Below are 27,416 nucleotides of genomic sequence, written 5' to 3' on the forward strand. Positions count from 1 at the left end.
AGAGTGCAGCACTGAGGTTTGCGATGCAAGATGGCGGGTGACAGCTTGTCAAATAGATATTTTTTCAAAGGTAAGTAGCTAAAGAGGGCAGCACTAAGGTTAGCAATGCAAGTTGGTGGATGACAGCTGTGACGTAAAAAATTACCCGCAAGATAGCAGCACGATGCTCTTTTCATTAAAGATGGCAGCTTGTCAAATAGAATTTTTCAAATTAACCGCCTCAAGGGTAAGTAGCTAAAGAGGGCAGGACTGTTCTCTCTGGATTAAAGATGGCTGCTTGTCAAAAAAGAATTTTTCAAATTATCCGCCACCACAAAGAGGGCAGCATGGTGCTCTCTTGATTAAAGATGGTGGATGACAGCTGAAGAGCACATAGAATTTGTTTCCAAACAAGAGTACGTGGAATTTACCACCACCACATAGAGTGCAGCACTGTTCTCTGTAGATTAAAGATGGCGTATGACAGCTGACGAAATTACCCGCATGATAGCAGCACGGTGCTCTGTTGATTAAAGATGGCAGATAACACCTGTCAAAAAAGCACATGGCTTTGTTTCCAAACAAGAGCACGTGGAATTTGCCGCCACCACATTTCAACTGCAGAGGGCAAAACTATGCTCTGTTGATTAAAGATGGCGGATGGTAGAAAAAGCACGTGAGTTTGTTTCCAAACAAGAGAATGTAGAATTTGCCACCACCACATTTCAAAGGTATCTAGCTAAAGATGGCAGCACGGTGCTCTCTTGATTAAAGATGGCGGATGATAGCTAACAGAACTTTTCAAATTGCCCGCTACTACGTGCTTAAGGTAGTAGCCATAAAGAGGGCAGCACGGTGTTCTGTGGATTAAAGATGGCGGATGACAGCTGACGAAATTGCCCGCATGATAGCAGCACGGTGCTCTGTTGATTAAAGATGGCGGATGACAGCTGTCAAAAAGCACGTGAGTTTGTTTCCAAACAAGAGAATGTAGAATTTGCCGCCACCACATTTCAAAGGTATCTAGCTAAAGATGGCAGCACTGTGCTCTGTTGACTAAAGATGGCGGATGACGGCTGTCAAAAAAGCGCGTGAGTTTGTTTCCAAACAAGAGCATGTAGAATTTGCCGCCACCACATAGAGGGCAGCACGGTGCTCTCTTGATTAAAGGTGGCTGCTGTCATGTGGAATTGCCTGCCACCACATTTCAAAGGTATCTAGCTAAAGAGGGCAGCACGGTGCTCAAAGATAGCTGCTGTCAAAAAGCATTTTTCAAATTATCCGCCACCACATTTCAAAGGTAAGTAGCTAAAGAGGGCAGCACTGTGCTCTATAGATTAAAGATGGCGGATGACAGCTGTCAAAAACACGTGGCTTTGTTTACCTCGCGCTGGTTAGGTTAAGTTGGTAGCACTAAGGTTTACACCCGTCGAGATGGCAGCACTGCGGATAACATGTGATGAATTTACAGCTACTTCGATAAAGAGGGCAGCACAGTGCTCTGTAGTTTAAAGATGGCGGATGACAGCTGTCAAAAAAGCACGTGGATTTGTTTACCACGCGCTAGTGAGGTTAAGTTGGTACTACTGAGGTTTAGGCCCGTTAAGATGGCAGTACTGAGGTTGGCGATGCGTTGTTGTCTGTCAAAAAGCACGTGGCTGTCAAAAAACACGTGAATTTGTTTACCTCGCGCTAGTTAGGTTAAGTTGGCACTACTGAGGATTAGGCCCGTCAAGATGGTAGTACTGAGGTTAGCGATGCGTTGTTGTCGATGATAGCTGTCAAAAAGCACGTGGCTGTCAAAAAAACACGTGGTTTTGTTTACCTCACGCTAGTTAGGTTAAGTTGGCACTACTGAGGTTTAGGCCCGTCAAGATGGCAGCAGTGAGGTTAGCGATGCATTGTTGTTGATGACAGCTGTCAAAAAGCACGTGCCTTTGTTTACAAATTCAAATCTCGCGCCAAAATTCAAATTTCCCGCCAGAATTCAAATTTCCCGCGGGAGGAGGCCGCAGAATCCCTGTATTATACTACTCTCTGGTAGTTCTGTATCACTTGAGGTACGCTAGATTTTGGATAACCTGTAAATTGCATTGTACTACTGTATTGGTAACGGGATGTACAGTTGATTTGTAATTTGAATTTACACTGCCACGAATAACCTATGTATATCACTGAACTTATAGCTCATAACTTGGAATGTATTTGTAAAATTATCTTGTAAATAATATTTTTAAAAACTAAGGATCACGGTGATTCATTTCGGAATCCGCTATCTAAGCCGTGTCCATGCCTTTGGTATGTTCCCAGCCTTTTCATCTTCCCGGTTTGTTGTTCACTAGTTGGCCCTACTGATATTTCGTACATGTTTTGTTGGAGATCCGAGTAATGCCAGCTACTGTTTTTCCGAGTGTGTAGTGATTTCTAATATTGTGTATTGTACTCTTACCTTTACTTTACCTGTGTTTGTGCCTTGTTTGGTGTTACCCCTGTAGTCTGAGGTAGCAAAACCAGTCTACGAACTTGTGACTCAAATCACAACATTTTCTAACCGTGAGACACTACCCTAAAACTGAGGCAAAGGCCATATTCCATTAACACAGACTGGCAGTCTACAATCTGAATGCAGACCATTTCATGTGGCATGAAGGAACAGCAAGATGGGATGTCTGAAACATTTGGAGGACAAAAACGTATCGTTATAATTTAAATTGTGTTTCGGTATGCAGCCCAAGAATTAAATATTCCAAAAATGATCGGACCTGGCCACTCACAAATGTGCACTGTTGTATTAATGGCAGATAAATAACATGTCACTGAAATAGATCAAATGCCAATTTTTAAATTTTGAAGACTTGCAGAAATCAGTTATAAAATGTTAGAAAGTTGACACAGATGAAAATGTACTAAAGTGGCTTCATATATGTTGGTGTTAGTGCCGATCAGAAGGTCAAGAGCATATCTATTTCAAGTAAAAATCTTCTGAAGAAGTGTTTTTGAGGTTCAAAGTGCAGTGAAGATCATCTCGCAAATCTTCATACAACAATATTGAGTCGAAGAAGAAGAAGAGAGAAATATTTGGAGGATTGTGTCAGCTTACTGGCCTTCGGTTCAGATGGTCCCGGGTTCGATTCCCGGCCGGGTCGGGGATTTTAACCTTAATTGGTTAATTCCAATGGCACGGGGGGTGGGTGTATGTGTTGTCTTCATCATCATTTCATCCTCACCACGACGCGCAGGTCGCCTACGGGAGTCAAATAGATAGACCTGCACCTGGCGAGCCGAACCCGTCCTGAAATCTCCCGGCACTAAAAGCCATACGACATTTCATTTGTGCGACAGTAGGGCCAGAAGAAGGAGCAGAATTTTAAAAATTCTTTGAAATCTACCGCGTTTTTCAATGCTGGGTAGGCCTATTTGATGTAATGTTATGATAGGACTTAATAACCGAGTGTGTGGTGGCCATTGTAGGATGACGGTCGTGGAGGCAGAAGAGGTCATGCCCGGTCTGAGTCTGCGGCAGTTCTCGGTGTTTGTTCCAGCACGTGCTGCACTTCCTGGCACCGTAAATAAACCCACACCAGTGACACTACTTCCAAAGTCGAGCGGCGATGGTGGGGGCAGGTTACGGGTGAAACTGGAAGCCCCTAGTTCGGACCTGCACATCATCTCCCGACCCTGTGATTATTCAGGAATTCGGTCCTGCATCTATGTTTGTGCAGGCCTGTTCAGGATTACCACTGCCCACCCCACATGGGGAAGGTGGGATAAACATCGGAAGTGACATCTTATGTCCGGCTGGGCGGCCGCACCCAGTAAGTGCGATCAGAAATGAAAAGCAGGAAAGAGTCACACTCCGAAATTTGGAACTTGAAATGCGAGAACTGTACTTGATGCGTCAGATAAAGAGAGGCCCATGAGCTGCTTTGAGTGAAACCAGACTGTACATCATCTTCTGGGAGGGAAAGGGCGAGTGGGGTTCTTACTCCCACTGCACTCAACGAAAGACTTCATTCCACGCTTAGAAATTTGAAAGCTGTCTGAAATGTTTCCTCTAAATTTCACTTTGGAGGTCGTGTTTAAGAGGGCCTGTTCAATGATTACTCTCATCTTGTTATCCAAGTGCAATTCCTTAAGGATCTGGATTAAAGTACCTCGATCAACATTGTCATAGTCTCCCGGAAGTTAATGAAGGTCACCACAAATTCCTCACTTCTCTGATTGAAGTAAGAAATAAGGGCCTTTAAGTCCATGAATGCACTTCCCTGAACCCTCCTTGTATTCTCCGAATTGCATATCCAGTTGTGCCTCTGCCTTGGTCTGAAGAGAACCTTGTACGTAATTGAGGGGAAGTGGGCGATATCTGTTAACTTCTCACCTGCGTACTTCCAAAGTTCAGCAGAGTTCTCACCTGGTGACTGGATGATTTGTCTGATTTCTTTCCTCGTACGTGCAGACGAGTCTGAGTAGGTGGGTACGTTTTCTTCAAGGTAAACTTCGACCCTGTGACTTCACATTTAAGCAGGGGCTCAACGTATATTGCCAAAATCAGACAATTTTCTTTATCATTGTAAGCAACTTTGCCACCCGGAGGGGTGTATTTGCTTGCGCTTTCTTCTGTAGAAATAGCAGGTTTAGTTCTTGTCCATCTGTTCCAACTGTTGTCGGAGGAACCAACGTTCACCTCCACAGCTATCTTAATTCTTATGTTGATTCCATCACAGCTAGGCAAGCTGATCACATTCTGGTTCCACCAACGTTCTTTCTTAGGCTTTATTAATGGGGCGGTTTTCTTAGCCGTATCAATCACAGCTCCTTTCACCTGTTCCCAGTTTTGCACATCAAGAGATCCTAGTATCTGAGTGAATTCCTTGTTGGTCTTCAATTTTCTCACATCAAATTTACTGACCTTTCTCTGGAACATTTTGCTCGATGTTGAAAGAAGCTTTGGTTCGACCTTTGAGAGTCAAGATTCGTGCTTCTCAGGACTTTAGCATTCTGGATTTCCCGCTGTGCTTTACAGGTACTAGCAAAATGATCAAGATTAGGATTTGGGGATGATCATGTTTCCGTGGCAAATGTTAGAAAGCTGTTGACTTGAAAACTAGGTTGAACGGCTTACAAAGCTCGCCGAATCCCAGTGGGTCGGACATTCTCCACGTTGGGCATTGAAATCTCCTAATAGGATAATAGTACATTGTTTGGGAATTATTATTATTATTATTATTATTATTATTATTATTATTATTATTATTATTATTATTATTATTATTATTATTATTATTATTATTATTATCGTACCGGGAGATACACCTCAACTCCGCACATTCAAAATAAGCACCTTAATGAACTCCTCTACGACCAAAATGTGAAATTGGTACAACATAAAGTTGAGACTTTAGTCAGAAGATGCCACTACTGAAATATTAAGTAATTGTGTTATTGTAATGTTTCCTAAACTGATTGGATTTCTCTTGGTTTTGTTTTTGCTGTACATCAAGAAGTTTGGACATTTCTCCACAGATGTCACTACCAAAAAACTATAGTCGTGCACTCTGGTGCAAGGTAAAGGAAGTGTTGTTGAAAGAAATTTTATGTTTATAGGTTTTCTCAACTTTCAATTGTATTTTTATGTAATTCTAGCTTTACAACACTTCTGTCTCATTCCGCCAGTTTTGAATCTAGCCAATGAAAATTTTCTGTAATTAATTTTCAGCCTATCACAGGCTTCTTGTTCGGTTTTGAGTGTAACTTTCGGGTTCAGCCAATAAAATTGAGAGGGTGTGTCTGGATTAGTCCAGAATACTCTCGAACCTTCCCTGAGGGTATATAAGTTGCGGGTTTTGGAGTTACCTTGCCCATTAATCATCGTCTTTCTGAGTGTGTGTGTTAAGCCAGGAGGCGGGACGCCTCATTCGTCGGCATGCAGTACATCAGCCAGGTAATGGCCACATAAATTCAATCTTTCTTTTTGTTTCCGCATACTTATCCGAGGGGAAGGTCCGAATTTTTAACTATGTAACCGTTTTAATGTAAACGTCTCCTTTTTCATGCAAAATTTCATAAAGTCTTTAACTGTAAATCGTGGATAGAGAGTGAGTTACCTTCTCGAGCTCCCCTTCATCTTGGTTTGAGTTAACTGTTTTCTTTCCTTTAATATATTAAAGTTATTTCCATGCGAGCCACCTCAGTAGCTTGGGACTAGCCCCAGAGCCCAGTAGGTTTTTAATCTTTCATTATCTAGGAGCGCAGTGTACGCCTCCATTCAGTTTGTGTTCGGGCCATTTATTTAACCTGTTCTTTTCCGCAAAGGTCCAGTAGGTTGGGTACTAGATACCCCTGTGTAAGACTATTTCCATTTGTAATTCGTGCCTTGTGAAGCCAGAGAGTGTTAGATTGTGATGTAATGTTGCCTTGAGTGGGCTGTAAGAAATCGAGAGCATGTAAGCTCTTTTCAAAATTTTGTAATAGTGTGAGGTGCCTCTGGAAGGCTAAAATTGTAAATTTTGGAGCAAGTGCTCTTGAATTGGGGGATTTCCGCCCTTGACTAAATTATTCTTCATTTTGAATTGTAAATTTTGTAAACTTGATCGTGTAGCTCGGATCTTGTAAATCGATGGCTTGAAGCCCACAAATGTTAAATGCCCTATTCTTGGGTTCTCTATTTTAATCCTCAAATTTGTTATTGTTCACCCAGTGAAGAAATTTGTTAAGTTGGAAATTCTCAAAGAAATGTAACCTTTAGTTAAACTTTTAATTCAATTTTTGATATTGTAGTTAGACTCATTTACCCCGGCACCTTCTTTCACCTTTTCTGCTCCACGCATATCTGCGTAGCAATTATTATTATTATTACAACACGAACACCAAGCTAGAAGGCGTTTTACTCTATGATCCCTACATTAGGCTCCAAGTTTTTAACAAGGAATGCAAAAATGTTTATCTACAATGCAATCATTCGACCAGTACTTCTGTATGGTTCCGAGACATGGAGTATAACCGAGAAAGAGCAGCAGCAGTTGCAAGTCTTTGAGAATAAAGTTTATAGAAAAATATTTGGCCCTATCTCACAAAGCTGGCAGAAAAGATCTAATTTTCAGATTTACACTCTCTTTCAACAACACACTCTGGACTTATACTGAGGATGCAGGATAACAGAGCACCAGTAGATCTATACAAGGGCTCTCCTAATGGGAAAAGACCTTCAGGAAGACCCCGAAGCACCTGAAAGAAGGAGATCAACAACGCATGCCGGACCCTTCAAACTGATAACAGACTCAAGATTGAAAAGGATGGAGGAGGATTGTGAGATCGGCACAGGAATTTCACGTCCCTCAGGAGCCTACGGAATGAGTGAGTGTGATTATTACTACTACTACTATTACTATTATTATTATTATTATTATTGTTATTATTATTATTATTTGTATCAATTTAGGAAGGCTCGGCTTGTGCCGGTAACATAATGGGCTGACTCGGCCTAAGCAAGGAGTCACCCTCTTGATTATGAAACTACAGGTACATAGATGTACAAATATTTACAACAGAAATAATTACAACATATACATTTATACAATAAATACAAACAACTTCAGACTTCTTATGTCCCCGTTTTGGGAATCTGTTCTTCAGTATTACTGGAACTGCGACCTGGAACTTCATGTTGTTTGGCGTGAGTCAGAGGAAAAGTCGTTCCTAGGAACTTTCTCACAATGTGGCAGGTGTTCAGGAGGGTGGCTTTCTGTAGTTCTACGTATGTGTGATGATGCAGGTTTAATGCGGCCAGAGAGCTGTGCAAGCATTTTGGAATAACACCGGTACATGATATTACTATTGGAACTGATATTACTATTGGAACTATTATTATTATTATTATTATTATTATTATTATTATTATTATTATTATTATTATGGGGTACACGAAAGGAAGCTCCACGAAGATTGCAATTATGGCAAAAAGAGATTTAAATAGCAATCGGGTGTACCCTGGGCAACGTCAGACATCATTACGAAATGTGCTGACGGCTAATCCTTTCACACCAGAAACATCATCTTCACGGTCCTTTTCAGGACCACAGTTAACAATTATTTCTGTTAACATTGAAGGTATATCTTCAACAAAAGAGGAATTGTTACAAAATCTATGCAGTCAACACAATTGCCACATACTGTGCATACAGGAGACACACAGTAGTAGTGAAATGCGTAGACCAAAAATTAATGGAATGCGTCTAGCTGTTGAACGGCCACACCAAAAGTACGGAAGTGCCATACTTGTCCGACCTGATATGCAGCTTCAGTCCACAGCCTTCACGGAGGAAAATGATATTGAAGTCCTCACTGTAGAAGTAGGTAGCTGCACCATCTCCTCTCTGTATAAGCCACCTGGAGTTGAATTTACTGTTAGTAATCCTTCCAATTTTCAGAATCAACACACGAAAATAGTAATTGGGGATTTCAGTTGCCATAGTAACGTGTGGGGTTATGAATACGAAGATGAGAGTGGTATAGCAGTGCAAGAATGGGCAGAAGCAAACTACCTAACTCTCATTCATGATGCTAAACTACCAGCTTCATTTAACAGTGGCAGATGGAAACAAGGATATAACCCTGATCTGATTTTCAGCAGTAATAATATTAGCCAACAATGTGTAAAGTATGTCTGCAACCCAATACCTAACACGCAGCATAGACCAATAATGTGCCAGATTTATGCAGCAGTCAGACCACAGAGTGTTCCATTCCGAAGGAGGTATAACTTCAAAAAGGCAAACTGGTCAAAGTTTGCAGAGATGTTAGATGCTGAAGTGTCCATCATCCAGCCAACACCAGAGTGTTACGATACATTTGTTGATGCCGTAATGAAATGCTCCAGAAAGTCCATACCTAGAGGCTGTCCCTGGCCTCACCTCAGACCTTGTTGCCCAGCTTACGGAATATGCAACATTGTTTGAAGAAAATCTCCTAGGAGAAAAGACAGTGGAAGTTGGGAACAATCCCATGTCATCATTGATAACATCAAAACGGAATCAGTGGATGAAAACTATTGAAAGTATAAATCTTACGAGAGTTAGCCATAAAGCCTGGAGATTATTGAAACACCTTAACAATGATCCAACGAAGACTACCCAACATTTCAATGTCACTGCAAATCAGACAGCACACCAACTGCTCTTAAATGGGAAAGCAACCAATAAAATCCGAAGGCCAAAAATACAGAGGAAGATTCAAGAAGAAAGAAGTGACCTTACTGTCCCCTTCACCATGTTGGAGTTGGAAAAAGTCATCAAAGAATGTAAAAATGGAAAATCGGCGGGTATAGATGACATTCGAGTAGAACAGATAAAGAAATTTGGGCCTAAAACCAAAGAATGGGTTCTGCAACTCTTCAATAGATGTGTGAGCAGAGGTCAGATACCAATGACATGGCGTAAAAGTAGAGTAATTGCTTTGCTCAAACCTGGCAAGGAAGGATATCATCCTAAAGACTTCAGACCTGTTACCCTTTTGTGTCATCTATATAAATTACTGGAAACGATGATCCTAAATCGCATTCAACCCATGACTGACCCTCTCCTCATACCACAACAAGCTGGATTTCGTCCGGGTAAGAGCTGCACTGAACAACTACTGAATCTTACACATTTCGTTGAGGATGGCTTTGAAAAACACAAGGTGACAGGTGTAGTCTTTGTAGATTTGACTGCAGCGTGTGACACCGTCAACCATCAACTTCTGTTAGTTAAAGTCTACAATCTGACCAAGGATATTAAGATAACCAGATTTATCGCAACCCTTCTTCAGAACCGTAGGTTTTTTGTGGACTTCCAAGGACAGCGCAGTCGGTGGATGACACAAAGAAACGGTTTACCTCAAGGAAGTGTGCTGGCACCAATCCTCTTTAATATATACACGAATGACAAGCCGGTAGCTCCAAATAGCAGAAGTTTCTTGTATGCTGATGATCTTGCTCTGGTAACACAATGTACAGACTTTGAGACAGTGGAAAGGAATCTAACCATCGCCCTCGAAAATTTGTCATCCTATTACAAGGCAAACCAGTTAAGGCCTAACCCTATGAAAACACAAGTTTGTGCCTTTCATCTGAAAAATAGGGAAACTCATCGTAAGCTGCATATAGTGTGGTCAGGTGTTGCGTTACAATACTGTGAAACTCCAAAATACCTAGGAGTGACGCTTGATAGAGCTCTTACATTCAAGAAACACTGCATGAACACTAAACTTAAAGTTTTCACCAGGAATCATCTTCTACGTAAATTATCTGGATCAGAATGGGGCAGTCAACCAAAAACTATTCGTGCTTCCGCCATGGCACTATGTTATTCTGCAGCGGAATATGCCTGCCCTGTTTGGTACAATTCATCTCATGCCAGACAGGTAGACATAGCACTTAATGAGACCTGCAGACTTGTTACAGATTGTCTAAAGTCTACTCCAACTGAAAAACTCTATCGTCTTGCAGTGATAGCGCCACCCGGTGTGCGAAGAGAAGTAACTGCAAATAAGGAAAGGACAAAGGTCAAGCACGAAAGTACTCATCTACTGCACGGACATGAGCTTCCAGTACAGAGACTGAAATATAGGAAGAGCTTCCTACGAACATCTCAGGAACGTATAGTACCAGCTGAGAAGGCAAGGATACAGCTATGGAAGACGAAGATCCCCCAAGGCTCTGAGCAGATGGCGGTTGAGGAACGTTTGCCACCCGGTTGCAATGAGAGCTGGACAATCTGGAAATCTCTCAATAGGTTGAGATCAGGAGTGGGAAGGGCCAAAGTTAATATGGCAAGATGGGGCTTCATCAATGGCGACAACACCAAGTGTGACTGCGGAGAAGATCAAACCATCCAGCATATGCTTCAGTGCCCGCTGTGTCCATCCTTGTGCAGGCAAGATGACCTGCATCGAGCTACGAAGAGAGGACTTGAAGCAGCGTTGTATTGGTCCAAGATTATTTAAATGTTACTTGAAATTATTGTAACTGTTTTCTGTTTTTGATGTATCTCACACGAGAATAATAATAATAATAATAATAATAATAATAATAATAATAATAATAATAATAATAATAATAATATTAATATTAATATTAATATGTCTGGTCCTCGCGAAGTCCTCGCTCCCGGGTACTTGCGCAAGGAGGAATTGATTTATGAGCTTCTCATTAGAAAGGTCCAATCTGGAGGCATGGTTGTGGCAGATATTGCCGAACTTAAAAAGTTCTTAGAACTGCCTATTTGTATCCCAGTTTTGGGCGGAAAAGAAAGTGATGAGACTCTATCCAGTATCACAAACAATACCATCGAGCTAGCATCTGAAGTTAGTTTCTTTTAAGTGAACGATCCATCTGCGAACCAACTTAAGAGAGTGCAGGCTGGACTGTTTAGTTTCTATAATGTTAAGCAGGCTAGCAATTTGGTCGAACATCTGTCGGACATGTCTAATAGAGTTAGTCAAATGTTGTCTGGGGCTGCTACCCCCCAAACCGAGCAAGTCCCTTCGATAAACTTGGCTACTGAGGACGATTCTAGTAAATCTATTGAAAGTAGGAAATTTGTTGCTACTCAACAAATATCTGCCCCTTTGGAAACTGGGTCTGGTCTTCCTAGACAAATTCCACTTTTCTTTTTGAATAATTCTGTGTTTACTGTCTCCTATACCGTCACCGATCATGTCACCCGGTTTCAGTAGTTTGCCTCATCCATTTGCTATATTGCTTAAGGGCATTTCTGAATTTTCAGTAAACTCAACTAATGAAGTCATTTCCTTCCTAAGGATCTTAGTAGAATTTCAAGACCATGCGTTAGTGTTTTCCTTATCTCATTCCCAAATACTTCAAATTAGGTATTCTTATGCTGTAGGCATCCTATGGAACACAATAATTAAAGCCATAGCTGATAGATCATCCATAGAAGACTTCCACGCCCACCACCTGGCAAACATTATTCCGGCCAGAGCAATGTCATCGTTGATCCAAATGTTCTATTTTAGAGCACAGCGATTGGTTGAAAATCTTGCAGACTTTATCCAAGATATCAAGTCTTACAAATAGTGGAAACTATTGTCGAAGATATTTCTCCACCCTGTAGGTCGTATCTATGTTTCGCGTCTCGTCGCCAAACCTTTACTGAATTAGAGGCAATGGCTGTGTCAGCAGAAGGAGTAAGGTACGCCGACACCTTACGAGTCGCGAAGGAGCGCCCTCCGTCTTCTAACAGTTCTCCGCCTCCACCTCGACGAATTTTTTCCACCCGTAAATGTGGATCAACAGAACATCTTCACAACAAATGCCCCTTAATAAAATCTAGTGGGACTAAGAACGGAGCGGGTACTCTAACTGCCAGCATAGCTCGCTGCGGGCATGGCCCGTAGTAAGGTTTGACAATTCACTAAAAATAGAGATCGAGCTATGCACGCATTCTGGTGGTTACATCGTGTTAGTTACGACAGTATTTAAGCAGAAGGCAGTATTATATGTCTAAGTCAGAGAATTTACGATATTTTCAATCAACATGCATCAGTAGATGTTGCCAATCAGTGAGCTCTAAGAAATGGCTTCTCGCGGCAAACATGTGCTTGACGAAAGTGATATTTTGTGATATAAGTTCATGCGCAAATGACTATATTATTGATATATGAATTCGAAACAGCTTCTTACATTTCAGTATGATTGGAGTTCGTTTTACGACCTAGCGCATGTTCCCGCGTATTTCAAATTTGCGTGAGTACGTTGCTGCTTAGAAGACTGTATTTTCTCCTTCTCAAATGTCTTTTGTTTTAAATGGAACGTTTGACAAAATTTTTCAGTTAAAATAAAATTTCATAAGAGCTCCAATTTTCATTATTTTAATTGTCACTATTATTATTATTAAAAATATTATTCTATATCGTACTCATTATTGTTGTTTTGTAATTGCATTGCACATTTTATATTAGCAAAACAGGGTAAATATAACAGTATTTCAGAAAACTGTACTTGCTTAGTTATCCGTCAGACCGTTTTTCCATTCGCAAAACATGGTGTAATGTATAAACAATTTTAAAATCTCAAATTATTTTGCTCACCTTGCCAAGAATTGTACTAATTTCCATAGCGCACCCTCTTGCTCAACTTCTGGTGCTACCTCCGCTAACGCTGAAAATAGGAAATGACTAGTGTCATCGGCTGAGGTAGCATGTTCACCTTCCGAGGCTCAGCCCCTGTTGAACCCAGTAAAAGATCTGGTAAGGGTGAAGTTTCCTCTAATTTATCATTTCAAGGCCTCAGACTTCTACAATTGTGCCATTCCTTAGAATTGAAGTAAACAATGAACCCGTCACTGCTCTGTTAGACTCAGGGAGTGCGTGTTCCATAATTGAGGAAGAATGGTATTCTAATTCAAAAACCTGTTGTAAATTTTCAGACTTTGTACCTCTTCAGTTAAATGTGTTTCGGCTAACTCCTCTCCATTAGAAATTTTAAGTTTCATTTGGGCTAAAGTTCGTATTTCAAAATTTACCTGGAAAGTGAAATTATTGGTTGCTAAACAAGTATCTTGCCGTATAATATTGGAGGCCGATTTCATGCCTTCTACTGGTCTTGTGCTCGACATTCAGAGCAAGTCGTGCACCTTCATGTAATTCTGTGTCATGTTCATCTGTTTCGCCTACCCAGGGTGAGATGTTGTTAGATCTTAGACATCAACCTGAGGAGCAGCCTGAAAGTATACGAAAGTTGTTAAGTCCCTTCCTGATGTATTTTTTGATATTCTTGGTGTTACTGACCTTATCTAATATAAGATCGAGGTAACAGATTCGCTTCCAGTTAGGTTCCCGCCATATCGGCTGTCCCAACCTAAAATGAAGGCTCTTAAGGAACTCATCGATCAGATGTTAAAGGATGGTATCATTCGATCTTCTAAGTCGGCGTATTCATCCCCATTTTTCTTTTGCCTGAACTCCAAGGTGGCTTCATGCCTGTGATTGAGTACAGGGCTTTGAACCCTAAGGTGGTGTTACAATCTGTGCCCCTACCTAATCTTGACTCTTGTTTTTCATGGTTCTGAAAAGCCAAGTTCTTTACCATTCTTGATCTTAATCAGGCATAGAACCAGATCCATCCAGCAGAAGAATCGAAATATCTAACGGATTTCGCCACGGGTTGGTACCAGTATGAGTATAAACGCGTGCCTTTCGGGCTCACCACGGGGGCAGCTGTTCTTATTAGACTCCTAGATAGGGTCTTCTCGGATATCAAATTTGAATATCTGTATCGCTACCTCGATGATGACGTTGTATTTTCTGAGACCTTTGAGGAACACCTAGATCATCGAAAGGAAGTACTCAATCTCCTTCGTAAGGGTGGGTTGACTGTGAAGTTATCTAAGGTAGCTTTTGCTAAACTTTCCATGTCGTTTTTAGGGCATATCGTGTCGCCCGATGGCGTTTCCATCGATCATTCCAGAACACAGGCCATCCGTGATTACAAAACTCCTAAGGACATCAAAGGCATCGCCAGATTTATAGGCATGGTGAATTTCTTCAGGAAATGTATTCCTAACTGCACTAACAGAGCAGCGCCCCTGAACGTACTGCGGGGAAAGACGTCAAATTCGAGTGGGGACTTTCTCAGTAAGCCGCTTTTGAAGATCTGAAATTATCTCTTTGTAACGGCCCTGTATTAGCCATGCCAGATTTCTCGAAGAAATTCATTGTCCAAAGAGACGCCTTGTTATTGACTATTGTCGTTGTCCTGCTTCAGGAAGGCGACCCATCGCCTATGCTTCTAGAACCTTATCGGCTCAAGAGGCCAAATATTCTATCTATGAACTTGAGGGATTGGCAGTTTTGTTTGCATTAGAGAACTTCCGGCTATATCTGGAACATATCAAATTTGACCTAGAAACGGATAACCAAGACTTAAGTTGGGTATTAGCTAGGCCTCGTCGTACTGTACGTATCGCCCGCTGGGCTATAAGGATTTCTGCTTTCCAGTTTGATATGAGACACATTAGAGGATCTAAGAATGTAGTTGCGGATGGTCTAAGCCGCATGTTTTCACATGAAGTAGAGACCGACGGACAGGAAGATAGTTATCTTCTTCCCACGCCCATACCTTCGGGTATTAATGCTATCCTGACTGATGCCTCCAATGTTATTTCGGGACGTTGAGAAATATCAACGTAAAGATCCAGTGCTAGCCCCTGTAATGGAAAGCCTTTCTTCTGGGGAACATGTCGTCCCTTATAGGTTGAGGAACAGGGTTTTGTGTTGCCTTTCGAGGCACGATCAAAAGATGAAAGTAGTGGTTCCAGCTAGGCTTGTGCCTATGGTATTCAAATACTACCATAGGGCACCATTAGGGGGTTATTTAGGCATCTTCAAAACTCGGGAAAAGATCAGAGAGATGTTTATTTGGAAAGGTAGGGACGGTGAAGTTAGAGAAATGGTGAAAGCTTGTAAATCTTTGTTGCTTAGTAAGCCCACCTTGTCCACTAAGCTAGGGCTTTTGTCATCGCATCAAGCGTCTCGCCCCATGGAACGCCTATATATAGACTATGTCGGTCCTTTCCCACAATCCAAGGAGAACGGAAATAAATTTATTTTGCTGTGTTTACATTATCCGTACAGTATCTGTGATGGGTTCCTCTATCCACCATTGTCCATCTTTTTTATATTCTTGACGTATGCATGTTCTCTCTACTTTTATAATTTTGTCAATTCTGTTCCTCTGAGTGATTTTAAGAATAGTTTTGCTTCGGTAGGTCATGTCTGATTGAACAAACATCTAGTAATATTTAAATTTTGTTTCGATCGATAGACATGTTTTACTCTGTGTAGGCCACATTAAATTTTAGGCTTCTATCATTTTATTACTATTTTCTTGTCATGCACGTTAGGTATTTAAACTGTTTCACTATTTTTACTTCCCTGTTATTTACTGTAATGTGGTTACTGAATCTGCTGCCATTATATCAGTCTTATGAAACGATACTGGAGTCCTATTTTTGTGGTATATTTTGTACACCTGTTATTTGATTTCTGGCTTCTAGATTGTTATTAGCTAGTAACGCTAAGTCATCCACGAGTCCCAAACAATTTAACTTTATTTGATCTTTATTGGTTCCAATTTTTATGTTCTTATGAGTTTCGTTGTATCATTCCCTCATAACGTATTCTAGAACGCATTTCCAAACTATGGCGATAACGCTCTTCTAATCGGAAATGGCTCGGGTATTTCTCCTTTGAATTTTACTCCGGATGGGGTTTCGTGGATCACAGAGAGGTGAAATGAGGTGCGGGCTGAATGGCTCTGTCTATAAAATTCAAATATTCTTTAAAACTTTAAAAATAAAAGTGAAAATCTTTTCAAATTTTAAACTTAACAAGCATTTTTACTAGGTGAAGAAAAAATGTCAGGTACGATAACAATTTTGGTACAAGAGAAGAAAACCCCAAAACAGGGAAATTATAAGTTTTGAGCTTCAAGCTCCCTATTTACAACCTTCCCTATGTTGTGTTATTTAGACAAGGACAGAAATATCCCAATTCAAGAGCACTTTGCTCCAACGGTTACAAATAGGCCTTCCAAAAGACCCCACACAATATTACATAAATACCAGAAAAGAGTTCACATGCTCTCCAAATGTAACCAAGGAGACCGCAGCCCACTCAAGGTAATGTTACAATCTCTGGCCTCTCTTAGCCATGTAGTATATATCTAGCACCCATACTTCGTGGAAAAGAAGAACAGGTTAATTTACTGGCCCAAACTCAAAATGTATGGAGGCGTACACTTGCGCTCCTTTAAAACCATGTATAAAACCCTAATTGGCCTCGCGGCCCGATGATACAGAGGCTAATTAATGCATTACAGGAAAAGAAATAGTTACAAAATCGTAGTCACCTCATGGTAAATTGAAAGGGAACTCGAGAGGGTAACGCACTCTCTACCCCCGATTACAGTTTAAGACATTATGAAATTTTACATGAAAAGGAGGAAGTTAACATTTTAGAAATAAAACGGTTACATAGCTAAAACTTAGAACCTTCCCCTCGGGCAAGTTTGCGGAGATACCTACAGAGACAGAAAACTGGTGGCCATTACCTGGGCTGAAGTTCTCCCTCTCGAAGGATGAGGCACGCCGCCTCCTGTCTTAACATACCGGTACATACTCAGTACTTTGATGATCAATAAGACAAGGTAGCTTGAAAAAGCCCCAGCTTATATGCCGAGGGGATGGTTCGAGAAGGCTCTGGACTAAATTTGGACACACCCTCTCATTTTTATAAGATAGTTTAAAATTTTCGAGAAGCCTATTATTGGCTGAAAATAATGACAGAAAATTTCCCATTGGCCAGAGTCAAAGCTGGCGGGAGGAGAAGGAAGTGTTGCAAACCTTGAAATATCAAAATAAATGAAAGTTGATTTAGTTATGATGACCTATAAATGCAAAACTTCTATAAATGACTAATTCTTCCACCTTGCTACAGAGTGCATGACCTCAGTTTTAGTATGGACATCTAGAGAGAAAAGTTCAGACTTCTTGCTGTACACCAAAACAAAAATAAAATATCCAGTCAGTTTAGGAAACTTTAAAATAACACAATACTGTGTTATTTATGAGTGACATCTTCCGATTAATGTCCCAACTTCATGCACTAGCTGTTTCAAGATTTGTATGAGAGATAGCGCTCCTTAATGTGTGGAGTTGAGGTGTACCTCCCGGTACAAGTAGGATTAATTTTACCATTTCTCTTAATTTGGGACGAAGTCTGAAAGATCCTAGTATCTTCAATATTGAGGACCTGTGGACTCGATCATAAGCTTTATGGAAATATAAAAAGGTTATGAGTTGTTGTTTTTGGCTTCTTTTGTAGATATCCATTATTTTTCCTGGCAGCTTTGCCAGGGCCTACATGTTCCTTGGTATTCTCCTAGTTCCCGTTCAAGTTAATCTTTACAACGATTGTATAGAATTTTCAACATGAGTTCATATGTGCAATCTAAAAGGGAAATTTCTCTATAGTTGCATGGATCTGATGGATTATATCAGTAGACCAATGTTCAGGTTGTTCTTTGTTTCAAATTTTCTCTCTGCATTGGTGTAATGATATTTTTACTGGTTCTGCTCCATATTTCCAAAGTTCTGCAAATGTTTTATCTTCTACACTTACGCTTTCAAAGCTTTGTTGGCTTCATGGATTGTGGGTGGCTTTATATTTTCTACTGGTGATTTAATTGGCGTTTCTGTGTTTAATTGAAGATTTTCTGGGGGATCTTCACAGTTTAGTTATTTGTTAATTATTTCTCTATTTTTCTATTGTTATGGGCTATCTTATTCTTTTTTAACATTAATGTTGGAGGATCATACCTTTGTATTTGTCTGCTAAATATTTTTTAGTAATCTCTTGTTTTTGTCTTCTCACTCTTTGTTCCTACAATTAGCAGTACACATTTTTGGCACTGGCGTTTAAACCAACTCGTTAATTTTTTGGTTATCTTTCCTTGTTTTGTGAGTTTCAAGTGTGATTGTTCCGTGTTTAGACTCTGATACCTTGGCCAGGCTCGGGGTCTATCTTCTGCTGTTTTATCACATTCATCGTCCCCCATTGGTGTCCTTCCTTGGATTTATCAGAGCTACTTGTTCAGTTATTTGTTTCCTGTAGATCATCCGTAATTTTTTTTATTTCTAGTTCGTTCTTCGTACCGTATTCCTTCTAATTTATCAATTTGTGAAGGTTGTTGGTTCTCTTCGTTTCTGGGTGGGATTTTTCCTTTGTCAAGGGGGTGAATTTAATTTTTATTTTTATCTGATATGGTATCTGTTGCTCTGAGGACTTTCACATTATGGATTTCACTGTGGTAATTCTTATTCATACAAACATGATCCAGTTGCCATTCTCCTTTTCCCAATCTGCATGTTTCCATGTTTTGAGGTTATTTGGTCTCCTCTTGAAGTATGCTGAATTTGAGATCATGTCAAGGTTTCTGCAGAATTCCACCAGTCTTATGCCATTGCTGCTTGTCCTTTATGCTGGCCACTTATCAATTAGGTCTCTGTATATATTTTCCGTTCCTAACTGGGCATTGAAGTCTCTAATTAAAATTTTGGTTTGATTTTTATTTATGTTTGTAATTGCATGTATAAGTTCCCAAAATCCATCTACTTCTCCTCTGTGTTCCTTATTATTTTTATCATTAGTTGGAGCATGGGCATTTGTTGTTGTGTTACGAGCCTGTGAGATTGTTGACTCGATTGTTTTGAGATTGACTACGAATTGTGAACATTGCTTCATTATTTATGTTTTCCTGGTATTCTCTTGTAAATTCCCCATCCATGCGATTCCTTCAGTTCCTGACCAGTGTTTCTTATTTCTTGAACTCCTGTCATTAGAATCCATCTGCGATCCATTTCGTCTGTAAAAATTTTGAGTTTCCCCTGTTGTATGATGGAATTTATACTGTATGTTGTCCTGTCTTGAGTCTACACTTTCATTTTCTGTCAATGTTGGGTATTTTTATCTCAGTGACTGCCCGCCGTATCCGAGTGCAGTCTATAGCCACATTCTATGTTTGACTTTCAAACGCAGTCAACCAAATTGGTCGCTCAAGTACACCAGCAAGCCGGTGAGGACCCACCTAGGACGTGCCACTTCTCCGCCTGCATAGTGGGTTCGTAGGAGTGTACCCCGGTCTTACTTCATGGCTGACTGGTCAACGTTTGGAGCTCTACCGTACAAGTCCAGCGCTTCAAGCAGCAGAGTTCTAACTTACTGTAGGATCATTGCTGTGTTCCTTGTCAGCTGCTAATGCATGCGTTGACTTGGATGTTTGTGGATGATAAGAAGCAAGTTACAGAAAGAGGAACCTGGGATGTCATAAGCAGGGAAGAGAGTCCTCGACATACAGAGGCACTTATAGCAGTTTGTGCTAATACAGCCAAACTAAGTACAAGAAGCTTTCTGGCAGCACATGGGGATCCACTAGTTCTGAATACTGCTCTTCTGTCAGGCTGAATAGCGCCCACACCGTCCTAAATCAGACAATGGGGATTATCTATGGTGTCATCAAAACTGGCTTCCAGTCCTTAGCCACATCCTTCCACCAGGTCTGCGACTTATGAACAATCTCGTCCGAGAAGCAAATAAAATATAGGCTACTAAATCACTTGCAATTCACCGAGAATCGCTTCAACCCTCCCCGGCTGCTGGCTCAAAAACTGATAAAAGAAAACTGCTGGATTTAATCTCCAGCGCAGTGCATGACAGAATGTGCCCTGGGCATGGAAGAGGGGCCTTCCACCTTTTGTGGTGAAGAATTCCAGACAATGCGTTCATCGCCTTCAGATGCCCAAATAGAGCTTTCAACGGAACTATCGACAACCTTCTGACAGCTTCAACAACAACTAGACATTCTGTTTCAGTTCCCATTGTTAATTTATGTATTTACTTATATTTTGCATAATTTCTGTGTTTTTATATTTTTCTGTATTCCACATCTCTCTCTCTCGTTTTCTACTTTGTATTTATTCAATTATCCATTGATAGTATTACTCAATTTGTACCAGAAGGTAAATAAATCAATATAGGAGAACAAGATAAAGCGTTTTAGTAAAATTGGTTTGAAAAGTTTAAAATTCTCTCATTTTCATTGTAAAGTATAAATTTGGTATATCTTACCTACAGTCCATGTTACACCCACAACTACGAACTCTGCTCTCGAAGGCGTCCAACACTCTGGTGGCGCACACTGACTCTGGAGCTGAAGACACAAGACAAATTAAATTGCCTCTCTCTATTGCGGTAGCACTCCGCTCACTGCCATTTAATTTAATACTAAGTCACTTCAGCATACTTAAACGCACATAAATGATGCAAGTAAGCATGATGCTTGTTGAACCGTTACGCAGTACAAAGACAAAAACAAGAAAACGAAAGAGTGTACCAACAGCAGATGGAGGAAGGAGAACTCAACAAATGACAAAATTTAGTCTCTAAGCAAATCACCACAACACATGTCATTCCCTCTCTCGAGCAAGAATTCATCACTACTTTCTAGCCTATAAATGACACCTCCAATGCACGAAACCTTCAAATGGGATGTAAATGCATTATCACTGCTTGGCAGAATCTCTATAACTCAACTGACGTTCTGTATGATCCTTACTGTACCAGTCGTACCGGCAATTACTGGTACGAGTAAATAAGAACAAGAGATAGCAAAAATGCATGAAAAACATTCAAGGGAAACAGCAAATACTCACCAAAGTTCACTAACGGCTCATAAATCAGAGGCAACTAGATCGTAACATAAAGATTTTCACGGTAGAAAATATCAGAAAACATTAAAGAAAAACGCTGTGAGTTTCTTTTGAGAGAACTAAATTATTTCATTACTGTGACAAAAGGTTACACATGATACTTAGGAAAAACCATTAGATAAAGAGGTGAACCTGCACAAAACCCATGAGATTAATTACCTAAGTGGGAAATTGATTAATAAAAGAAACTTTGAACTAATATCATAATTAATAAATTGATTAACTGAAAAAATTTAATTGAAAACCAAGGATACCTTCAAACGAGGGACGCCCTCTAAATTAAGGAAATAAATTAAAAGGTAAACTTGAAGCCAAATCAATTAATTACAGGATGATTATTTGCAGGAATGTCAATGGACTAATTTGACTGCTTGCCAGAGGAGCTCGAGTAATTACCTTAAACTTGCAAGGATTTCCTTGTATATTAATGATTTAGGAAAAAAATTCTTTCTCCAGGAATTATTTTGTACATTAAGTGAAAATATGTTAAAGTAAGGCCGCCAGATTCTCTCCTGAAGCGGATCACAATAGGCGCAACGTGAAATTAAATAACGTGCACAGAAAGCATTTTCAAAACGGAAGGCGCTCACACAAATAATTGACACGAAACAGTCCACCAAAAAACTCCAAAAATTCACCGGCCTTCGGAATGGAAGAAGAAGATAGCACAATGGATGATAACGTTCCCACCAACAATTAGAATTCGATTATAATTTATCAGAACAATCGGCCCAAATCACAACAGAGCGTGCACACAAAAACCAGATCGGCATAAAGCACCAGGCAGCACAATCCACAAAGGAAAAACTCCCACAATTAAATCATGAATCAATTAAGGAGAGGAATAAACAGCCAACAGCTCCCAACTTAAAGACACGCTCGTCGTCAACCATCCCCATCATCCAAACAATATTTCCCATAGGCGACGGTTGCGATGGAAACGTCAACAAGAGTCAGCGTTACCGGAGCAAAAGAAAAAATTGACTAAAGGAAAAGAAAGACAGAAAAGATCAAATTAAAACAGAACTAGACTCCGATCCACGGAGATAATCTGGAGATCTCACACCTTTTAAGAGATGCCTTTACATATTAAGTTTAATTTACACCAAACTTCTTTAACTTAACCCAAAACAAATTAATCTAAACCTCCTAATAACATTTCGCCGAATGAAAAGAAATACTCGCACACATAGTTGGTTTCGATAGTACAGTCAGTAGGCCGAAGGTTCTCGTGTTGTTAAATTTCCAAGTTCATTTCAAATGAAGGTCTACCAGAAATGGTAATCGTAGAACAGAATAAGATCCACTAATTTAATTAAAGTTTTTGAGACGAAGAAATCCAGCTCCTGGAGGAAAGCAAAACTTGTAGTAGACTTACGTTGGTCCATGAGAAGAAAACGAACGCATGGCGTCAGTTGAGACGTAGTTTACTTACATCCTCGTGGCACTGAAATAAGTAGGATAAATAGCAGGCGTCCACTCCAGGTAATAAGATTATGATAATTTTAAAAGATAAAACACTTCAGGGCCTTAGCCCATATCCTTCACATTTAACCGGGGTTGTTGCTCTTACAAAGAGCCTAAGCGCTAAGCTTCCACCCATCTTGGAGTTTGATAATGAACTAAACTCGCTCCAGCAAGGCGATGTACAGAAATGGGGCATAGGAGAGCGAGCGGACACATTGAGATCGCTCTCTAGCTGCCCCGCCATTAGACCAGTAGACAAGAGACATGAGATAAGAAAATAAATAGTAAAACACATCGTGTAGTCTATAAACGATGGCAGTTCTTCCGCCGGCGGAGAAGATGCAGTTAGAATTAGCGACCTAAGTCGCACAGGAAGTAAAATGAAACAGAGTTGGAATAAGATTCCAAAGTGATACAAATTTCAAAGGCGAGTCACCCAGGCCTAAAATGCTGGGGAGAAAGGCTAAAAGCGTGTCTCCACTATGACAGCCTCCCCCCACGTACACTGATCCCAAAACAACGTAAATTTCAAAATAATAAGTCCATAACGGATAATCATCACTGCACCCAAAACCTCTAGAACAGCCAGCTTCAATTCCTTTTCAATCACTAATATCAATCACACACTGAACCTCCTTTGCAATCACTGAGAATAATTCCGTTTCTCTTGCTCACATATTTTCCACAAGAAATTACTTATTTTAATATAATTTCGAACAAATCAGTGTTGATCAGATAATTTTCACTTTCATTAATTACCAATGTTCATTTACAACCAGATATACACTTTTCCTCACAACCATGAGCAGTCTTTAGTCATTAGGTTTACACGACCATCAGTTACTTCATCAAATGGGCAACTTGAAAATAATATTTTTTACAATGTGGGAACTTCTTTTCAAAATTAAAGTAATGCAAGTTCGTGCTTCTTTCTAAGCCTCAAGTTAGGCTAACGAGAAAAGAATTAACTCAGGAAGAAAAATCGAAGGTTAGAGGAATTGATAAATGAGTCGCCGCATGACGTCCATTGCCATAAATTAGTTTAAACATACCTCTACATATAACTCAATCGGCTCATCCTCAGATCACATAGGGAAATAGGGGATATGCACAGGAAACACAAGGCAAACTTAAAAATGAAATGGCATTAAGCAACTACCAACAGATAAATAAGGTATAGGAAAATACACCAAAACATGCATTAGTTTACACTTACCATAACGCACAAGGTGCAACAGGCATAACCAAATGCATAGACACATCATCATCGAAATTCTCAGGTACATTGTTTAAAAGGGGAAGTAGCAGGAGCACACCAACCACAAATACAAGATCACCAAACATAGAGGAGGTGAGCATCGAAATAGGTTTCCAGCATATTATCTGAACATCTTTAAAGAATTACAGAGCAAAATAACATTTTAAGATGTGCAGAACCGCCTCACCATGACCATTTTACAATTTGCAACCTTAACTCCCTTGCACAATACACTACCTGCTTAGAAAAAGTAGAACTTAGGAAAACGTTATGCAGAATAATCAATAAGACACAGAATTACAAGTTTAGAAAATAATCAGAATCATGGTAAGGCAATATATATATATAGGCTAGGACGACCATGGAAAAACACTGTCGGAGACCTCCACGTATTGCAAGATGGTGGGGTCTGGATGGGTTTGTCATCAACAACAGGGATATCCACCAGTATCAAGCCAAGAATACATCACAGTTTCAGTTTAACGGGATTGCCAAATCACCTTAGACTCCATGAGAAAGGGACAGCATGATGATTAAGACGAAGAACCTCACGAGAACAGAAAAATCTGAAATCTCAAAACCTCCCAGCTTCACATAATTACAATAATTACCCTCCACCGAGAATATCTGATTAAATTTGAACAAGAGGGCCTAACACACCCTGAAACCAGATAACCGAGAGAGTTAGAATCAATGTCACACGCAGCATAACCTAACGGTTGCCTATAAGGCCTCGGTAGTTAACCGGTCTAAAGATAAGTGATATCAACCACCCTGCCGTTTCACAGCGAACAGGTGCCCTCCCCTATTACCACAGGAGACCAGGTAAATAAAATATAAAGGTAGATAACGATGCAGTATGCTAGAAGGTTCAGAAGACAGTGAAGAGGAAAGAACCACAACCAACAGATCCCATAATCCGTCAGCAGGGCGACTTCAGTACCGCCTAGGAAACACAGGTTAATCCCATACTTAACTAGTGGTCCACAGAACGGTAAGATGACTAGTTGACTGTGTCAAGAGATACAAAATCCACTGAGAAGGAAAAGACCATAGAGTGACAGGTAAAGATTAAATGAACTTTACGGAGCATTAAATGAAATACCAGAAGACATCAGCTTAGCAGGATATATAAGACATAAAAGATGAAGAAATAAAGAAAACAACCACTCAAAACCAATAAGTTGCACCAAGCTAGCACCGTTCCAAAAGAGTTGAAAAGTCATACAAGAGTTTACACTCCAAAGTCATAGGAACAACCAGTTAATTAAATACAACATATCCCTACAACAAAATACCACAAATACCTTATTATCACAATGCACACCATTAAGAACACCCATACAGACATGTGTCAGCCTAAGGGGTAAAGGTATAACAATCTCGACAGCATGCTCCATAGTCAAAAAGTAATTTCCAATATTCTCACAATACCATACCGCTTTCCCCCAACTGCAGGACCAAAACCATCCATATAAGTTTTAAAAGAGAACTCTGCTCCTCAGAATTAGGGTCCTTTTTGCATAACACACCAAAACAAGAATGAAGGGGAAGGATAGCACTCAGTTCACACCAAAGGTAACCAAAACTCAAATGGAACAACACGCTAGAACAATCGGTAGATTTAGGAACAATTAACCAGGCAAATACCAGAAGACAGAACACAGAACAGAGCACAGAAATACTTCGACACAGAGTCAACAGCCACAACAGAGCATTACTTTAACTACAACCACTTTAAGAGAGTAACAATGATTCCTGATGCATAGATGTAATTTCAACCTTACCAGATTTCAGATGTGGTAACAAGCATAATAAGGGTCTACTGAAGGTGCAGAAGATATGATAGGTAAATAATTATTAATAAGATGAGGTTACAAATAAGGTTCACTTCTGCGAAGCACCAGAAATGGAAACACATTAAAAGTTTAAAAATACATGCACGAGGCAAACAGGTTACCCTTCCACACCCCCAATCGATAGTACCTCACAATAATGACCATTTCCCCCAACGAAGGTGACAGGGCTAGGTATGTAAGTAAATAGAAATTATACAACCTTTCACAATAAAGAGTTAACAGCATATACTCAGAAATTATCGACCATATTCACACCAACTGCACACATTAATAGACACACTGAAAGTAGATTTTACTACACGCTGAGCTTACACACAATACCAAGAATAAACACAATTTTTATTTCAAATAGAAGAATCAAAATATTACTCCATGCCAAAGATATTGCATGATATTTTAGATCTATTTTCAACAGCAGTTCAATTATTACCAAAATAGTAATCACTATTACCTGGTTAATCAAGACACTTTACCAAACAGATTTTAATTGTTCAGATCACTGAAACGTAGTCTGCACATACGGTCCTCAAGTAGAACTAGAAAACTCTATGTGGGTATATTTACGGTACACTGGACATTGACCCGGCTTCACCTGAGAGAGGTTCACTCACCATCACTGACACCGGTGACAGGAGCTGTATTGATACCTGGGGGCAACTTGTTAACTTGATCACCAATCTTTGACTTAGTAGGTTTCCTACCCTTGTTGTATCTTTCCTCTATCTTCTTATATGACACGGGCAAGTTCTTTCTAGCTTCATTCCATATTTTCTGAACATCATTAGGGCTTGACCGGTCAGGCAGATCTTCAATCCGAAGAAGGTTGGAGATCGGAGAATATGGTGTGTAGCAAAACATGAGGGACATAGGGGTTTTGCCATGTGATTCATGACAGGCTGAATTAAAAGCGTAAGCCACCCAGTGTAAACAAGTATCCCACTTGACCTGATTATCATGATGGTAGGCGATCAACGCAGATTTCAGGTTCCTATTTATTCTCTCAGCAAAAGATGGGTTGGAGTAAAACGGCGTAGTAGTGACATGATAAATGCACAACTCAAACAAGTACCTTTTAAATGAGTGACTCTTGAAGGCACTAGCATTGTCCGAAACCAAGAGCTTGGGAAGACCAAATGATGCAAAAATAGCATTTAAACAATTGATAGATGTCCGTGAATTAGTTTATCTAGTTGGCATAATACAAGAAAACCGAGAGAACGCATCAACGCACACAAAAATGTGAGTATTCTCCAAGGAGGATCGAGGAAATGAACCCACGAAATCTATCAATAGTCTCTCCAAAGGGCGAGACGCTTAAGTGGAAGATAACAAACCAACCTTGGAATTCATGCAAGGTTTGCTAATAGCACAAGAATGACATGCCCTGACCATGTTCCTAATATCCTGATCCATTCTTTTCCAAATGAAGAATTCCCTAATTCTTTGTCTGGTTTTAAAGATGCCTAAATGACCAAGTAGATGAGAAGAGTGATAATATCTCAAAATCATTGGTACCAGAACTTTAGGAAC

General features: G+C 40.1%; 1 protein-coding gene across 1 annotated transcript in view; it reads right to left on the bottom strand.

Annotated features, from left to right (window-relative positions):
* Positions 1–27,416, bottom strand: part of LOC136866886 (amiloride-sensitive sodium channel subunit alpha-like) — a 547,990-nt gene that overhangs the window by 207,313 nt on the left and 313,261 nt on the right. Inside the window, exon 7 of the mRNA XM_067143979.2 lies at positions 20,662–20,731. Coding sequence (XP_067000080.2) covers positions 20,662–20,731 — 70 coding nt within the window. The remainder of the gene's footprint in view (positions 1–20,661; positions 20,732–27,416) is intronic.

Source organism: Anabrus simplex, chromosome 3 (assembly GCF_040414725.1).
Source record: "Anabrus simplex isolate iqAnaSimp1 chromosome 3, ASM4041472v1, whole genome shotgun sequence".
Classification (NCBI taxonomy): Eukaryota; Metazoa; Arthropoda; class Insecta; order Orthoptera; family Tettigoniidae; genus Anabrus; species Anabrus simplex.